Source organism: Microtus ochrogaster, linkage group LG1 (assembly GCF_000317375.1).
Source record: "Microtus ochrogaster isolate Prairie Vole_2 linkage group LG1, MicOch1.0, whole genome shotgun sequence".
NCBI lineage: Eukaryota > Metazoa > Chordata > Mammalia > Rodentia > Cricetidae > Microtus > Microtus ochrogaster.
Genome location: NC_022027.1, coordinates 56,625,592 through 56,640,488, shown reverse-complemented (window position 1 = coordinate 56,640,488; position 14,897 = coordinate 56,625,592). Strand labels below are relative to the sequence as shown.

General features: G+C 45.9%; 1 protein-coding gene across 1 annotated transcript in view; it reads left to right on the top strand.

Annotated features, from left to right (window-relative positions):
- Nucleotides 1–14,897, top strand: part of Tgfbr3 (transforming growth factor beta receptor 3) — a 199,622-nt gene that overhangs the window by 13,553 nt on the left and 171,172 nt on the right. The window contains exon 2 of the mRNA XM_013350914.2: nucleotides 7,986–8,161. Coding sequence (XP_013206368.1) covers nucleotides 8,098–8,161 — 64 coding nt within the window. The 5' untranslated portion in view covers nucleotides 7,986–8,097. The remainder of the gene's footprint in view (nucleotides 1–7,985; nucleotides 8,162–14,897) is intronic.

Sequence of the window (14,897 nt, the reverse complement as noted above, 5' to 3'; positions counted from 1 at the left end):
TCTCTCTCTCTCTCCCTCTCTCTGTCCCCCCTTCACCCTTCCTCCTCCATAACCCCCTGAATAAACATTCAACCTCACCCTGCATGTCATGTCTATCCATGTCTCTGTCTTCTGCCCGCCCTCCATGTGTCTCCCTGCCTGGAACCAGCCATTGCTCGGGGACCACTGCCTGCTGCCACATGGCCCGCTACCACTGCTCTGGGACCAGCAGCTGTTGCTGCCTGGGACTGGCTGTTCCCAGGGCCCGCTGTCTGCCGCCACATGGCCCGCCACTACCGCTCGGGCCTCTGCTCTGGGACCAGCAGCCATTTCTGCCTGGGACTGGCTGCTCCCAGAGCCTGCTGCCAGCCACCACATGACCAGCTACCACCATTTGGGACCTACAGCATTTCTGCTGCCTACTACCGAGGGGATCCTGCAGCATTTTTTTAAAAAAAGAATAACACCTTGGAAGAACCACAGTGAATAATCACCTCTATCACGTTGGCCTGTGGGTAGGTCTGTGGCATTTTCTTGATTGGCATTGATGTGGAAGGGACCAGGCCACGGAGAGCGGTGCCATCCTTGAGCAGGCCTGGACTGTAGAAGAAAGCAGGTTGAGGAAGCCACAGAGAGCAAGCCAGTAAGCAGCATTCCTCAGTGGTTTCTGCTTCAAGCTCCTGCCTGGAGTTCCTGTTTTGGCTTCCTTCAGTGATGAACTGTAACCTGAAAGTCAAATAAACCCTTCCCTCCCTAGGTTGCTGTTGGCCAGTGTTTTATCACAGCAGAAGACAAACTAGAATACCCACTCCTGTCACAGCTTGTTCAATGGGGAAAGAGGAGACTCGCAGTTGGAAATGTGCACTACACTGAACCTTGATGGACTCCCTTGCAGCTTTGTAACTAAACCCTCTTGATGACAGCTGGCTCCTCATTCTGACTAGTTTGGTTGGTTTATTGGCCCTGACAGGCAGAGTTCCACAGTCCCCTACTTAAACCTCTGAAGATTTGAGAACCAGAAGGTAGAAGAGGAAGTATGTACAGATCCCTGCCTTAGCCATGTCCAGGCAGCAGCTCCTCTATTGGGAGCAGCTTCACAAGCAGTTGTGAGGGGTGTTAGAGCTTGTGTCTTTTCTTGTTGATTTGAGAAATCGTCCCCCTGTGTAGCTCTGGCTGACTTAGACATGGCTGCATAGATTAGGCTGGTCTTGAATTGTGATAGTCTTCCCTATCATAGAAGGCAAACTAGAGCCTCTTGAATGCTAGGATTTAACCCATCATGCCTGCTTGGCTCAAGACTCTTTTATTACTTTATTTACTTAGTGTGTGTGTGTGTGTGTGTGTGTGTGTGTGTGTATGTGTGTGTGTGTGCGCATGTGCACACACCCATAGTAGCCATGTGGAGGTCAGAGACTTTTAGGAGTTCTCTCCTGCTGTCTTGTGCATGTCTCTGTATGGATATGTGCTACTGAGTGAAGCTGCCCATGGAGACCAGAGGTATAGGATCTGCTGAAGCTGGAGTTACAGGTGATTATTGTAAACCATCTGATGTGGGTTCTGGGAGTCAACTCTTTAGCACCTCTCTCTCTCTCTCTCTCTCTCTCTCTCTCTCTCTCTCATTCCTCTTCCTTCTCTTTCTTCCTCCTTTTTCCTCCTTCTTCCTCCTTCTCTTTCTCTTCTTTGTCCACCTTCTTCCTCTTTCTCACCCTCCTTCTTCCTCTTGCCCCTTCCTCTTCCTCCTCCTCTTCTCCTTTTTCAGGACAGGGTCTCACTGTGTAGCCCTGGTTGGCCTAAAACCTTCTGTAGAACAGACTGGCCTTGAACTCACAGAGATCTACTGCCTCTGCCTCCCAAGTGCTGAGATTAAAGGCCCGTGTCACTATGCCCAGCTGTGTTCTTTTGCTGATAGAATTTTTGAATTCTAGGAAATAAAGTCTTATCTCAAAATTAATAATTCTCCATAAATTAGTATCTATGCTTTTCACTGGCAGTTTGCCTACCGAAGTCTTGTGCATATTTTAACCACTAACAACAACTGTCTCAAGTGTGGCTGAGAAATCAGTCTGTGAGTCTGAATTAAACATGGTCTTTAGCCTTGGGACATCTCTCCCCCTTTGCTTTCCTCTGGGTAGTGTGTTTTCCTTCCCTCCTGAGCAGACCAGAGACATCATCTAAACAGTCTTCCTGTAGCAGCTCCTTCTCCAGGTGCCCATGTGGGCATTCCAGACAGTGTTGTGTGTGTCCAGGACACTGACACAGGCCCCAAGTTTGTTAGTGATGAGGTTATAGTGTGGCTGGATCGGGGCTGGCATTGAAGTGGGATTTGATAGCTGAATTGTTGGCTGTGTCAGGAACCCATGTCTCAAGCAGCAGCTCATCTTCTATACCATTCTGGGCTTTCCCTGTCTGAGGCCATGGATGAATCTTCTTATTGGTCATTGTCCTCTTTTCCTTCACCAGGTGAGGCTCCGTGGGGTGACAAGCCATGCCTGCGGCTTTGACTCCATGCCTGCCCTGGTGTGGAATATGCTAAGTTTCAGCATTAAAGAAAAGAGAGAGAGAAAAGAGAAACCCTTCACAGACAAGTGCACGCCCACAGGCCATCACGGTGTGGGCAAGTCTCCATAAAGACTCTCTTCCCACGTCATCCCAGATTGTGGCAGGTTGACAGTTAACACTAACCAGTACAAAGTGGATCAGTACAGCCTGAACACAGACAAGCTGCAGGGTCCATAGGAGGAGGAGGAAGGGCCCTGAGATGTTCTATGGAGAACGGACTGCAGGGATTACCAGAGGGCATGAGATCAGCTGACATTCTCAGAGCAGGTCAGACACAAAAGGATGGAAGGCAAACTCAGAATGGAGCCTTTGGGCTTCCCCTGCACTCACACAGGACATCCTCAGAGCCCCTGTCCTCTTAGCATTTGAGAAGTAGAAGCAGAAGGACTGTTAGGAGTTCAAGATCATCCTTGGCTTTTCCAGACGTTCTAAGCCAATGGGAATTCTATGGGGACCCCACCCCACCCTGGCCCACTCTCTCTCTCTCTCTCTCTGGGCTAAGAACATCAATGTACCCGGCCTTAGCACTTTTGGTTTTCTTAGGACTGAACCCTATTATATCCTTAAAAACCCAGGTATGCCTGATTAAACCCTTGGTGGAGAAAGGAGCAGTGTTTGGTGCTCACAGTTTTCCAGTTCTTGGCAATTAACATGAACTGTTGAGGCTCCCTCTTAATCCCTCCAAGTGGCTCACCCACAGCCTTGTGGGCCCCTGGCTCCTGGTCCCTAGTCACCTGAATTCCCACCCCTCACAGCCCCTGCTCAGCCCGGAACAGAGGGGGTTTTCATAATTGGTAAACTGAGATGGGAAGACACCCTGAATTTGGGCAGCACGGTTCCATGCCCCTGAGCAGTGTAAGCACAACAAAAGCAATCCATGCAAGCAAACATTCATTTAATCTGCTCAGCTCTTGATGGATGTGACGTGACTGGCTGTCTCCAAGCACATGACCCTTTGACTGTCAGGGCCTGCAACTTGGATCCGTGAGCTGAAATCCAAGTATTTTATCATAATAACAAAAGTGAAATAAGGGTACTCACTCAGTGTCTTTCTGTGCCCAATAATTTAAGATATGTGTCTCCTAAGAGTCCTTCCTTTATAATCCTTTCCATATTGTGTAATTCCATGTTTGTGACTATATGCCTGTTTGCCATACTGTAAATCCGTAAGTGTAAAAAGCATACCTCTCTATTCATTGGCCACTATACTTCTATTATCTGGTGCAGGACAAATCGTAATAACGATCTGTGGACAGAAGAAACGGTGCTGAGAAATTAAATGTCTTATCCCCAAAAGCAAATGACGTTGCTTTTATTTGGCCCAAACAAAACCCCACCAAGCAGAGGCTTGGGCCCATTTTACACCGCCACACCCTTGGCATCAGACTGGTTTGCCTGGCTCACAGTGGCTGTAAATATTTGCTGGGTATCAATGGTACTTAGATATGGTTTCAGAGATTTCTCATCCAGATCCACTCCCCCACCCTCCCTCTCTGGGTACCTGAGTGATGCAGCTTCTCTCTGTGTGGAGGGGAGTTTAGCTGCTGTGAGGCTGTGCTCATCTGTGTACCATTCCAAAGGGCATCCAGGTATTACCAGACAGCAACGGCTGTGCCTCTGCCACTTTCCCAGCTGCCACACGACAGGCTGATGTTGCAGTTCACACTGCTGTCACTGAATAGTGTATTGAATAGTGGACAAAACAGTTCTGCCTGCTTTATGGTGCACATGACCACGGTCCTGCATGTGCTGTGACACTCAAGTGGAAGATTAGAAGGCAGTTTTTGGTTCTTGTCTTTGTTGGTTCCAGGGATTGAACTGGGCTGTTGGGTTTGTATAGCAAACACTTTTGACCTGCTGAGTCGTTTTTTGCCAGATCCCTTCATTTCTAAGCCGTCAGAAACTCGAGTAACTCACTACTTGAGCTCGGGCAATGCCATTCCTCCTGGCAGCAGAAGACCTTGGCTTTCCTGATCCTTCTGCCTCTGGAGTGTTGCGATTTCAGGCATGCACCACCTGGCCTGCTCTATGTGTTATTGTGAACGGAGTGTGTACTGTCTGTAGCGGGCGAGCATCCTGATAGAGTGTGTGTTGTCTGTGTAGTGGGCGAGCATTCTGACGGAGTGTGTACTGTCTGTGTAGCAGGCGAGCATTCTCCCAACTGAGTAACCTCCTACTCCTACCTACTCATGACAGTTTTAATTCTGTTTGCTAAATCAGTCTCCTTATGATCTTCAAATCTGGGTCAGTGCATGATTCAGCCAGTGAAAGTGCTGCTGACAACCAGAGTTCAGTCCCTGAGACCCTAGTGGAGGAAGAGCATTGGCCTCTGAAAGGTGTCTGCTGCATGCGTGAGTGCTCTCTATGTGTGAACCTGTGTGTACACACACACCACTCTCACACAGACACACACACATCACACACAGACAAACTCACACACCAAACACACACACACACGACACAGATACACATTAACACACACACACCACCACACGCTCACACAGACACACATAGACAGACACACACACTCACACATCACACACACAAGACACAGCTACACACTAACACACACACACACCACCACACGCTCACACACACACATAGGCACACACACACACTCATCATACACATACAAACTCACACCAAACACACACACACACACAATCTTTAGCCCAGAGCAGGTTTTTCTAAGCCACTCCTTTCAAGAATTCGGTTGAGTAGGCTTTCCCCAGCTAATCCCTCTATTTACCACGTGCTTTGCTGGATCCCAGGAATGTGCAGCAGCCAGCTCAGATTAATGGCCTCAGAAGTAAACACAGCACGATCTGAAATCAACAGACTTAGCGGCACATTCTTCTTTGTTTTTAATCTGTGACTCTCGCTCTCCATGTTCTCCTGTTAATTTGTGGTGCTTGCTGCTCTCAGTCCCTGTGCTTTGAAGCTGTAAATGGTGAGCAGAGAGAGACCACTCTACAGTGGTGAGTGAGCGGAGAGACCGCTCTACAGTGGTGAGCGGGGAGATCACTCTACAGTAGCCTGCAAATTGTTCCAGGACCTCAGCGGGCCTTTTCGTGTATATCCTTATAGCTCATGAGCCCACTGAGGGTCAGCAGCCCCTGGTCTTTTCCAAATGAATATGACAGACCCTCAACGAAAAGAGAAGCTTGTGTTTTCTGATTTTATTTGAAAGCTTTAACTTTCGGAGGCCTGGCTTCCCCCAAATTCTGCCGAGGGACTGAATCTCTGAGTGTTGGCTGGAGATCAGCCAGGTAGGGCTCATGTGGTTCCCTTTTTAGTCTCCCGTGTCCTAGACCTCTGTCACCACCCTGGGGAGATTAGACCAAAGCTCTCTGCAGTTTGCTTTCTTCTTGGACGAGTTCTGTTAAAGAGGGACTTGAGCTCAAAGAAGGCCCCCTCTTTGTTTGCCACAGCTGTGTGGAGTTCCAACTTGTCTTGGACTTCCTCAGCGCTGTCTTGAGATCCGGCGTGAACTTGCTGTGGTTTGCTTTGGGCATCAATCTGTTTAGCTTGGCTCGGTTGTATAATAATTATATAATTGCCCAATATTCTTGTCAGCAATTTGCAGTCCATATTTTTAATAGAATCACTTGCCTTCCTTTCCATGGGTTCCCTCAGAACTGGTGGCTCCTGGATTAATGCAGCCCAGCCCCACGGGCCCCATGCAGTGGGGGGAGGTGTGAGCCCTGTGCTGCCTGTGGTCATTTGCCCGTAAAAATCCCCCTGTGAGCCATCTTCTTACAGCTCCTTATGGGTTTTGCTTTATTAAAATTTCTGCTAGTATTTGTTGAAATGTTGTGTCCTTTGAGAGAGATTCTTTTCTTTATTAATTAACCCATTTAGGAAATCTAGTTTCTCAAAGAGGAAAAACTGGGACATTCTTTCCTCGTCGTTCAGTTCTTAAGTTAATAGATATAGATATTTCCATTTCTCTGCTACACCGCGGAAAAGATGGTGGCGGAAATCTGAGGCTTCGAGGGGCCGTTGAAGCTAATTGCGTGGCTTCCAAATCAGTTTTCTAACTTAGTTAGCCTCGTGCCACCTCTGACTGCTCACCGTGCCGCTCTCTGGGCCTTCAGCTCCACTGGCCACTTTTCTCTCTCAGTGGCCCTGCTCTTTACTTTGGTTCTCCCCTTTGCAATAGGCAAAACTTGCTGGTAGTAGCTAAGAATTACATAAATAACCACACCTTGCTCTTCCCAGTCTATCAGTGAGAAGACCTTAAAGAGAATGGAGCAGTGATCAAAATAGCTAACCTTGATGATTGATTGAATGATTCATTGTATACGATCTGGGAGCCACTTTTCTAAGTCTGTGCTTGCTCGATGTCTCTCTCTTTCTCTCTTCTCTGTCTGTCTGTCTTTCTAACACACACATACACACAAACACACACACACACACACACATTTCAAAGCAAGACCCTATCTCAAACAAAACAACAGATCCCCCAAAACATACATAAAAAAATCACAAAACTCAACTGGGCATGGTGACTCACGCCTTTAATCCCAGAACTCAGGAGACAGAGGAAGGTGGATCTCTGTGAGTTTTTGGCCCGGCCTTTTCTTCATAGTGAGCTCCAGAACTGCTTAGCTTACACAGTGAGACCATGTCTCAAGCGAACAACACACACACACATACACACACGCATGCACACACACCACAAAAGCAGCAATAATAAAACCCTGACAGGGCTCTAGATAGAACGGGGTTAGAAAGAGCCTTCTAAATCTCCTGGCCCAGGACCGAGTCTTCTACAGGACAGAGGGGCAGTGAAGACTTTATTGCTTTTTAATGTTGGCAAAAAGGTGAAAGGGCTTTGTTCTTTTATGGTTCTGTGTGTGTGTGTTTTCCAGATCAATTTTCAGTGTAATTGAATTCAATCTTGGTGATAACTCTGTCACTTTGGCACGCGGCTCGGTTTCTAGGAACTATTTCTGCTTGCTGGCACTCTGAGCTACATGTCCAGTGTTACTGTTGGCACTCTGAGCTGAGTGTTCCATGTGATTGCCTGCTGTGGATAGGACAGGTGACCTGGAGTGTCTGCAATGGTCCAGAAAACTCTACACAGGACCACAGATCTGCCTGTGATACTTGCTATTCAGGGAGGCCGAAACAGGAGGGACTTTTGAACCCCAGAGTGCTGGGCTAGTCTGAGAAACACAGACCCTGTCTCAAACAATCCCTTCCAACTCCCCAGATATTTAGAATGTCAAGTATAAACATGTCACTTTCAAAACTATTTTCTATGACGTCTTTGTTAAATAATCTCCGTCCCCACCCTAATTTGCCCGAGTGCTGTCCTAGTATATTTCTTGACAAATTGTTTCTTTTTAGAAATTCTCTATTTAACTTTTAACATTTAATGTGTGCTTGTTGGTGAAATTTCAACACCGTGTTTTCTTACTGAAATTTGTTTATTTTTATAGACAATTTGACAGTTGCAGAGAGGGATTTTAAGGCCACTTCTGACTTGCCAAGCTCGCCTCCGACCTGAAAGACCAAAGGCTGCCGTGACTGGAGGGGACCCCCGTTGGAGAAATGGCAGTGACTTCCCGCCACGTGATCACCACCATGTTCGCCCTGATGAGCTCCTGTCTGGCTGGTAATGCTCGTTTTGAATTTCATCTTCTTATCGTCTTGAGTGCCTGTTTTCTTCCCCTCCTCAGTCTCTTTGATGAGAAATATTTAGGCCATGTTATCTTTCTGTAAAACACAAATATTTATGTTCTTTAGGCAAATAAAATACTTGACTACCACTCAGGTCCATAATGTATTTGCCTATGTTGTAGTTTACGAGACCGGGACTAGACATTCTAACGTCACAACACGGAAGCCCAGCTACCTCTGTAGAGGCTGGCAGACCGTGAAGAGCCTGCTTGATTCTGGTACCTGTGTAGATAATAGCGAAATAAGAATTTTATGGTTCTTTTTATTATTTTCAAAGAATATTCTTGTAAAACAAGTAGATCTTCTGGATAGAGGTGGCACTCTCATCATGAGATTTGGGGAGGGGGTGTTTAGTTTCAGCTGCTTCAGAGACATTAGTAAAGACTCTCTGAGAAGTCGAGAGAGGTCTGAGAGGAGGCTGGAAGTTCTTGTCTTGCTGGGTGAGGTCTGCAGTGCCAGCTCCAGCACTGAAGGGAGAAAGGGGGAGGGCACTTTGTGTTTCCCGGAGACATCAGAGTAGAAGGTGGCATTTGGGGAGCAGATGACCATGTGAGGACTCTCATCCGGCCTACCAGCATCTTAGCATTTCACGTCAAGGCCATGTGACTAATTTGGAAGATTAATTTGCTCTATTTTGTCGTCATTTGCTCTGTGTGTGTTCCGCAATGAGCCGTACAAAAGCAATTCATTGGCTCAGGTCTGGAAACTGTCAGTTCTCAACAAGAACAATACCGACTTAAATAGGTACTACAGCCAGCCTCTGGGTGGAATGATTATAGCATATAAAAACAAGTAGAAATTAATTTAATAAGCTCATGTAATCAAGCCTCCAATGAGGTGTAATTATTTGTGACATTTTATAGGAGATAAAGTGAGAGACGGAGACACACAGTTCCGTTACACGGAGTTGGGCAACTGGGAGATGGAGAATCCAGATTTTACACTTTACATCTCGCGTGGTGGATGGAAGATAGCATCTGACCACAGAGGCTTCGCAGACAGCGGGGGCTGTTTGCAGACAGACTGCGGGGAGGCCAGTTGGCAGAAACTGATATGGAAGACTGGGATGAGAATGCCGCCCCCCACCATGGCAAACATTTTGAAAGAAAGTTGTTAGTTTGGGTTTCTGTTTTAAAATTGCCAGTGTGTGAGCTTGAACTGCCCATCCTTGTTCTGTTAGGGAGACTCTCTGTCAGCACTTTCTTTTGTGTCATCAGTGAAGGCGTTCAGCGTGGGCATTAAGATGGATTTTCTTTCCTCTCTTAACTTCTTTCTTTCTTAATTTCTTTTTTTCTTTCTTTCTTCCCTCCCTTTCCCTCCCTTCCTTCCTTCTTTCCTTCCTTCCTTCCTTCCTTCCTTTCTCTTTTTCTTATTTTTTTGAGGCAGGATCTCTCTATGTAGCACAGGCTTGCCTGAAACACACAGAGATCCACTTGCCTCTGCCTCCTGAGTGGCAGGATTTAAGGTATACACCTGTATGCCGAGGGTACAGACAGTCTCCAGGTAGGAGGACTACAGGCATGCGCACCATGTATGTGTGTGTGTGTGCACACGCGCATGTGTATGTGTGTGTGCATATGCGTGTGTGTGTGTGCTATGAAGACCACCCACTCCATGATCATTGTAGCATGAATAATAAAAAACCAGAGACAGATATTGGGGTTCAGTCTGAAGATCAGAGAAGCAATGCAGCCAACCACTGATTCTTACCTCTGCCTCAGACCAAAAATGGGCAAGATTCAATCTCCATGAATTCTGAAGACTCCATACCCCACACTGGCTGGCTGCTTTGCTTTTCTGATCTTCAGGTTGAACCTCGATATCTGTTTATGCGTTTTTATTATTCATTCTACAATCATCTTACAAATAAGAAACCAAGATTCACTTAGACGACCTGGCACTAGAGCCCAGGTATTTAACTGTTGAATCCAGGCCATTGCTTCCCTATTGGGGTCCCCAGGAGGAGAGTCGGTATGCAGAATGAATGAAACCCTTGGCTTGATTAAATACCAGGTGAGTGGCCACCAGTGTGGCAATTGGTTAGAAGGTAGGGACGTGCCACCAGAACAGATGTCGTGACCTAGGTTGCTTTCTGTTGATTTTCATGTCATACAGAGAGCCTTGTAGCCTTTTGTCAGGACCGGGATGGGGAGCAGAAGGGATGAAGGAAGTAAAAGTTGTCTTGTGTGTATTTACCATGGGGAGGGGCAAGCACATGAGGCACAGCAGGGTTTTGTGTGTTGACCCCTGGCTTGGCGGGACCTTCTGTGGAAACCTTTTTCCCTTAACTTGTGTTGGGGAAGAGGAAGGTGAAGTAGGCAGGCTGTAGGCAGCCATGACCAGGTTACCAACTGGTTTGACAGAACTCATTCATCTTTTTCCTCCCAGCCTTTCTTCCTTGGTATTACATGGCAGTGTGGGCGGGAGGGTGCCGTTCTTGAAAGATGTACCGTGTAAGAACCAGAATGCCTTTTGATTGGAAACCACCGTAGGCTGTTGACTGGCCCCTTTTAGGAGATCCTGTAATCTATCTCACACCGAGAAAGCAGAAAGCTTGGAAATGAATGCTTGCCAGTGCAGGCTCCAGTCTGTTTTCACTTTAAAGACATACTACACATCTCTAAAGAGTCGTAGCTGCTGCGTCTCAAGTTTGCCAGTGTTCATCAGGGGTGTGTTTCCACAGTCTCGGTAATGAGAAAAAAGCATGCAGAAAAAATTCAGGGAAGTCCACAGCTTTGGCTGCATTTGCTGACTGGTGTGCCCAGTCAGCAGGTCTGCCGAGGTGAGCTCTGCAGAAACTCCCCTGCTGTAACACTGGGGTGAGAGGTGATGCAGAGGTGATGCTGGCTTCTCATTCCTGTCTTGATGTGGTGTCCAGGTGTGTCCTCTTGGAAACTTGCCCACAACCGCACACACGTTTTATCCATTAAACACGCTTCTTCTCATTCCATCTGGATACACCTGGGATTCCAGGTGCTGTCCACAGGGACGTTGAGATGGTTTTCATCTACATTGCTTTCCTAGTGGGAAAGCTTTGAAGTCCCGTGTCCTGGTGACAGACAGCAAGCTGAGGTGCTGGATGGGCAGTGCTAGGTTTGGAGCAGACTGAGCTGTCAGCTTGGAGAGTGTCTAAGCCAATGATGCTATCCTATCATAGCTGCCGTTTGAAGATGCTTTCTCTGCTCCCATTTCATCTGAACCTCCCAGCAGTCTCAAGTGGGCAGATTTCAGTCTCATTTCTAGAGTGAGAATGTTGGGGCTCAGATGAGTGAGTAATTTAGAAAGATGATTCAATTCTTGGTCCAGCTAGAGCTCAAACGTTCTTCCACAGATAACTTCTAGCATCTTCTGCTCGAGACCACCCCCTCCCATACAAACACACAACACCTCACCTCCCCAAGCTGCGGCCTGATGCCTTCCTTGGCAGGTGACATAGATTTGTTCATTCAGTCCTCACAGAAAACTCATGACCTTGGCATTCAGCATTGCTCACTGCTATTGTTACTGGCACTGGCTCTATGGCCAATATTTTAACTCCTGTTGCAAATGAGAAGACTGATGTGGGAAGGTTAAGTGCAGATGCTTTGAGAAATAAATTCCTAAGTTAATGTACAGCCCTATGGGAGAGGGATGGAGAAGTGGTGGTCAAAGTTCCGTGCTCTTGGGAGGCAGAGGCAGAAGAATGAGGTGTTCATCTTCAGCTACGTGAGAAGCTCAAGGCTAAGTCTGCCTTGACTATGTAACACCATTTAAAAACAAAAATCCCCTCAGCCCTTCCCAAGTCAAAATAAGCAAATGAAAAACAACGAAATGAAACTCGGAGTTTACACTGTTTCTATTATGTTGTCCCAAAGATATTGACACTCAATTTTCAATTTTATTTTTAATTGATAAATAAGATATGTTTGTGAGGTCCAACACGGTATTTAATATATGTACATTATATGTGTTTATATTGTGAGGTGGCATATTTAATACCTGAATCACTTGTCCCAATCTATTTATTATCCTTTATGTCTATGTGTGTGGTGTATGGCTGTGGTTGGTGTGTGGCAATCAGAGGTCTCTCATGTGAACTGCAGGGCTAAGACTTTCTCCTTTTTAGAGCTGACAACTCCGCTGTGTCATACGCCTCATTTTCTTTGCCTATTTGTCCTGTGAGTTCTCTGGCTTTTGCATTAATGGCCCATAGATTTCAGAATGGAGACCAGATGACCATCTAACCAACAACAAACCCTCTGCCAAAACAGCAACAAAAAAGATCAAGCCTTGGAGTCTTAAAGGTTCAGAGCGGATTGAGAAATACTTTCTCAGGCCAACCTAAGATCTTGAGACACAGGAGTCGACTTGGTTTCTGTGGTGGTTTCAATGAGAATAGCTCCCATAGACTCATGTATTTGAATATGTGGTCCCCAGTTGGTGGAACTGTTTGGGAAGGATTAGGAGGTGTGGCTTTTCTGGAGGAGGTGTGTCACTGGGGTAGGCTTTGAGGTTTTAAAAGCCCGCACCATTCCCAGTGTCTCTCTCTGCCTCTTGCTTCAGTAAAGATTTAAGTCTCACCTACTGCTCTAGTGTCTTGCCTGCTGCTGTGTTTTTGCCAAGATGATCATGGATTCTAATCCTATAGAACTGTAAGCCTCAAATAAACCTCTTCTTCTATAAGTTCCCTGGTCACAGTGACTCTTCTTAGGGATAGAGATGTAACTAAGCCAGCCTATAATCATTTTTGTCTTCAATTCTTTACTTTAGTGTTTAATATTTCATATATATATATATATATCCTATTGTCAGTAAAGTATGAGCCAACACCAGGGTACTAAATTTTATACTTATTCTATTTTTAATTATATTTATTTAGTGTGTTGTGTTTTGTGCGTGTCTGTGTGTGTGTTTACACGTGTGTACTACAGCATAACACAGATGTGTAAGTCAGAAGTTCACTTGGGGTGGGGGGAGTCCTTGTGGGTCCTTACGCTGAGCCATTTGACTGTCATATCTATTCCATCTATTCTAAAGAGCAAATGATTGTTTTTAAAAAAGACCTGCGCAGCTATAGTGGCCTGCCTTTGGTCTGTGCTCTCTGTGGGGGATACTCTACACATCTGGAGGTGATGAAGTATCACCTTTCTCCTTCCCACAAAAACAACACACACACATACACATACAGATGGTGCAGCGAGTAGTTATTTCCCAAAGATTCTCTTGTACTGTGTGTGTGTGCATATGTGAGGTATGTTTGTATATGGTGTGTGTATGATAGCTATTAATAAAAGGGTGTGTGTGTGTGTGTGTGTGTGTGTTTGCAAGGTGTGCACACGCGCATGTGTATGTGTGTGTGCATATGTGAGGTATGTTTGTATATGGTGTGTGTATGATAGCTATTAAAAAAAGGGTGTGTGTGTGTGTGTGTGTGTGTGTGTTTGCAAGGTGGTTTACTAACAACTTCTTGATTGGGGAGCTAGATAAACCCCACAGAATGGGAAGGGTGAACGGTTAGCAGGACAGCAAGTGAGAGTGTCCACAGATCTGATGTCAGATTCGTCAGCAGCACGTGTTCTTTCTTCCATCTGTACCTAGACTGTGTAGCTTCTGCCCTGCTCGTATTTCTGATGATTTGAATTATTTCAAATCAGAAATAAACAGATGCCAATGGCAGTCTGTTTTATGAACGGTGACTAACATTTTCGCCAGGACAGAGTTACCTGCATGCTCCCAGACAGCTGTGTAATGGCTAAAGTTTACGCTTCTGCACAGTTGTGTGTGGAGGGAATTAGATAACAGATCCTTGCTACTTTGGCAGCGACACACACTGTGTGGCAAAGCAAATGCTGCTTAGCCCCTCCTGGCCCTGTGCCTTTGCAAGCAGAAGCAGGGACCATTCATCGTTTTGCATTGGTTTTTAACTTTCAGATACCCTCTGTGCTTTAGATAAAACCTGTGCTCTTGTCAAGAGATCACGAGTAACCTGCTAAGTCTCAGGCACTGTGCTGGCTTCTGAGGTACAGAAAGGGGTGGAATTTAAGAGTCAGTGCTTTTGTCCAAGGTCTTTTTGTATAGTTAAACTTCTTAAATTGCTAATTGGTTGCTTTATTCAGCCAGGATTTGTTGAGAACTTCCTATATTTAAGACACTCTTCTGGGTATTGGAGATAATAATGGGGGGGGCACAGTTCATTGTCTGGAGTGGGGAGAAATGAAGCAGAAACAATAATTATGCCTCTTTAGTGAGTCCAGTCTCCCCTGGACAAAGGCCAAGGGCACAGAGCTTGGTAAGGGAGAGCAATTTAAAGCTCAGTTAGAGAAATGAGAGATTGCCCTGTGTGCCAAAGCCCTGGTTTAATCTCCACTACTAAATAAAACAATCTGAATGGTGCACGCCTGTGATCCGAGACCTCACAAGGTCAAGTGTTGATGATTAGAAGTTCAAGGTCATCCTTGGCTACACAGAGAGTTCAAAGTCATTGTTGGTTCCTGAAACTCTATCAAAAACAGAAGAGGAAGAGGAAGGGAATAGTTTGGTTGGAAAAAACTTGCCTCAATTCCACTAGGCCCTGAATTTTATCGTAATACCACCCAAAAAAATATTGATTAAAAAATAAAGTTGTAATTTGGGCTTGAAGCTCAATAATAGACTATAGGCATCTAATATGCAAGACCTATCATACAAAAGCA